Source organism: Emiliania huxleyi (assembly GCF_000372725.1).
Source record: "Emiliania huxleyi CCMP1516 unplaced genomic scaffold EMIHUscaffold_80, whole genome shotgun sequence".
NCBI classification, from domain to species: Eukaryota; Haptophyta; order Isochrysidales; family Noelaerhabdaceae; genus Emiliania; species Emiliania huxleyi.
This window is the reverse complement of record NW_005196020.1, coordinates 40,439-42,670: the sequence shown is the minus strand read 5'-3', so window position 1 is coordinate 42,670 and position 2,232 is coordinate 40,439. Positions and strand designations below refer to the sequence as shown.

Below are 2,232 nucleotides of genomic sequence, written 5' to 3'. Positions count from 1 at the left end.
CAAGTGATGCGATCCGTCTCGCCGAGGCGCGCTTTTTTGCGTCCGCCTCGGTAGATGTTAGAGACTTTGTGCGTTTGGAGCAGTGCGGACTGTCTGTGCAGAGTAGAGTGGGGTCTCACCCGTTTATTAGTTTATTTGTAGTATTGTTCTGTGTGAGCGGTGGTACGCCGCACAGGCCGCTCTCCCTCGCCTCGGCGGTGTGCGGGTGGTGCCGCGGCGTGGCGCGGGCCGGGAGCGCGCGGTAGGCGTACGGGGCCGCGTGCGCGTGGCCCGCCCGTGGTACCCCTGGCTGGGTCGGGCAGCGAGCACCCCCCCCAGGACGGCGCATCGCGAGTGAGGCCCCGGGGTGGGGCAGGTGAGGGAGGGGGCGGGGACGGCCAGGCCCCGGTGAGCCCCGGGTGAGGCCCGACCCCCCCCCGTCCCGGGGCTACTGTGATAAGCACATACAATCCTTTTGCGTCGTTTCCTTGAAATTTTGCAGTCCTCGAGTACCCCCCAGAACGGGGCAGACATACCTTGCCGTAACCTCGGCCGAGGAAGTCTGCGTGTTGAGGCCCTCGGTGCTCCGACCTCCGCCGACGGCCTCGCCGCTATGATCCCGCCGTATTCGCTCTCGGCATCGCCGACGTTGCTCCTTCGCCCAGCGAGCTCGCTCGCTCATTGGCCGCTAGACCGCGTTCAATTCTCGCCGCGTTTAAGTGCAGAAGCGGTGCCTTGGACCGGCTCCCCGCCTGCCGCCTCTGGCCGCTCCCACTTGCCGTGGAGCGCGCCTCACGAGGAGGCAGACGACGCTGCGGTGGACGCGGCGTCGGAGGACATCACTGCCCTGCTTGTCGCGGTCACGCTCTGTCTCGAGGCAGTCGGCCCGCTCTCCTTGGCAGCGGTGGTGGCCTCCTCCCTGCTGCTGGCGTCCACGGGGCTGCTCCCCGAGGGCCTGCCGCTCTCCTGGTCGCTCTCCGACGCCGCGCCCTGCGCTCCCCTCGTCTGCGCCGCCGTCGCGAGCGAGGCCGCATTTTATCTCGCCTGCATCGCTGCCGCCCACCTCTCGTCCTCGACCCTCGGCCACGCGCCTGGCGCTGCGAGGCCCGGCGTGCGTGCGTGGCCCGAGGAGCGGCGGGCCGCGCTGTGGCGCCGCATCCTCACCGACTCGTCGACGACGCCGCACGACTTTGTCGCCGAGTGGATGTACCGCGAGGGGTCGGGTGCAACCTCCCCTGCGGCGTTGCTCGCCGAGTGGGCGGCGAGGCGAGTCGGCCTCTCCAAAGCCCGCAAGGGCCGGGCCGCAGAGCTGTCTGCGGGCGGCGTCGCCTACTCGGATCTCTGCGTCGGCGACGTGTACGACTGGCTCGCCGCAACCTTCTTCGGCGCGAGTCGTGCGGACCTGACGCCGGCGCAGGCCCCGCCTCCCCACGTCGCTCTCATCTGCGACGCTAGGAGATCTTATCCCGCTAGCCGCTTCGCTGAGCTGTGACTGTTCGCTGCTACCTCTCTCTCTCTCCCTCCCGCCCGAGTTTCAGCCGGGGTGGAGCCGAGGGCTTGACCTCCACGACTCCCTCGCAGGACCGCGAGCTGCGGGAGATGGTGGACAAGCTCGAGGCGGCGAGCGGAGCCCTGCGCCGGATGCCCGGCGACGTGGACGGAGCGCCGAGCCGCGCCTTCGCGACGTCGCCCGGCATCCGGCGCTACTGCGCCGCCGCCGACGCCGTCCGGTGGCGCCACCGGCCGCTCAGCTACTATGCCGTCTCTCATGGGGTTGGCGCGGCCGCGTACACGCCGTGCGTCGCCACAGATGCGGGACACAGACCCTCCTAGAGAGGACACTAGAGAGGACACGTGTGCAGCTGTGCTCAGCTGTGCTCAGCTGTGCTCTGCATGACACCGCGCGTCCTCGCCCCGACTTGTTCATGGCGCAGGTGCGTCATGCGGCGCGCGTCCTTCGAGCGGCGGAAGGAGGAGGAGCTGATGTACTGGTACCGCCCCGCCCCCGCCGGCACGCCTCCCACCGAGGCGCTCGTCTTCGTGCACGGCATCGGGATCGGTGAGTCGCCGCCTCGCCCCCCACCAAAAAAAAACATCCCCCTTCTCCTCCCCCCCACCCTAAAGAGATAGAACTCGTTCTGCAGCGCCTAGACGAACTGCACGCAGCTGCCCCCCGTCTCTCGCCTCTTACACCCCAAGCAGCCGGCCGGCTTTCGTTTCTTAGGCAGTACGACCTACACGCCCCGCTGACCT

At 68.8% G+C, this 2,232-nt stretch overlaps 1 protein-coding gene across 1 annotated transcript in view; it reads left to right on the top strand.

Annotated features, from left to right (window-relative positions):
• Positions 1-525: 525 nt before the first annotated feature.
• The window catches only part of EMIHUDRAFT_465788 (hypothetical protein), a gene marked incomplete at its 3' end in the record, with an annotated part of 8,690 nt that continues 6,983 nt past the window's right edge, over positions 526-2,232 (top strand). The window contains exons 1-3 of the mRNA XM_005759269.1: positions 526-1,411; positions 1,561-1,775; positions 1,914-2,038. Coding sequence (XP_005759326.1) covers positions 593-1,411; positions 1,561-1,775; positions 1,914-2,038 — 1,159 coding nt within the window. The 5' untranslated portion in view covers positions 526-592. The remainder of the gene's footprint in view (positions 1,412-1,560; positions 1,776-1,913; positions 2,039-2,232) is intronic.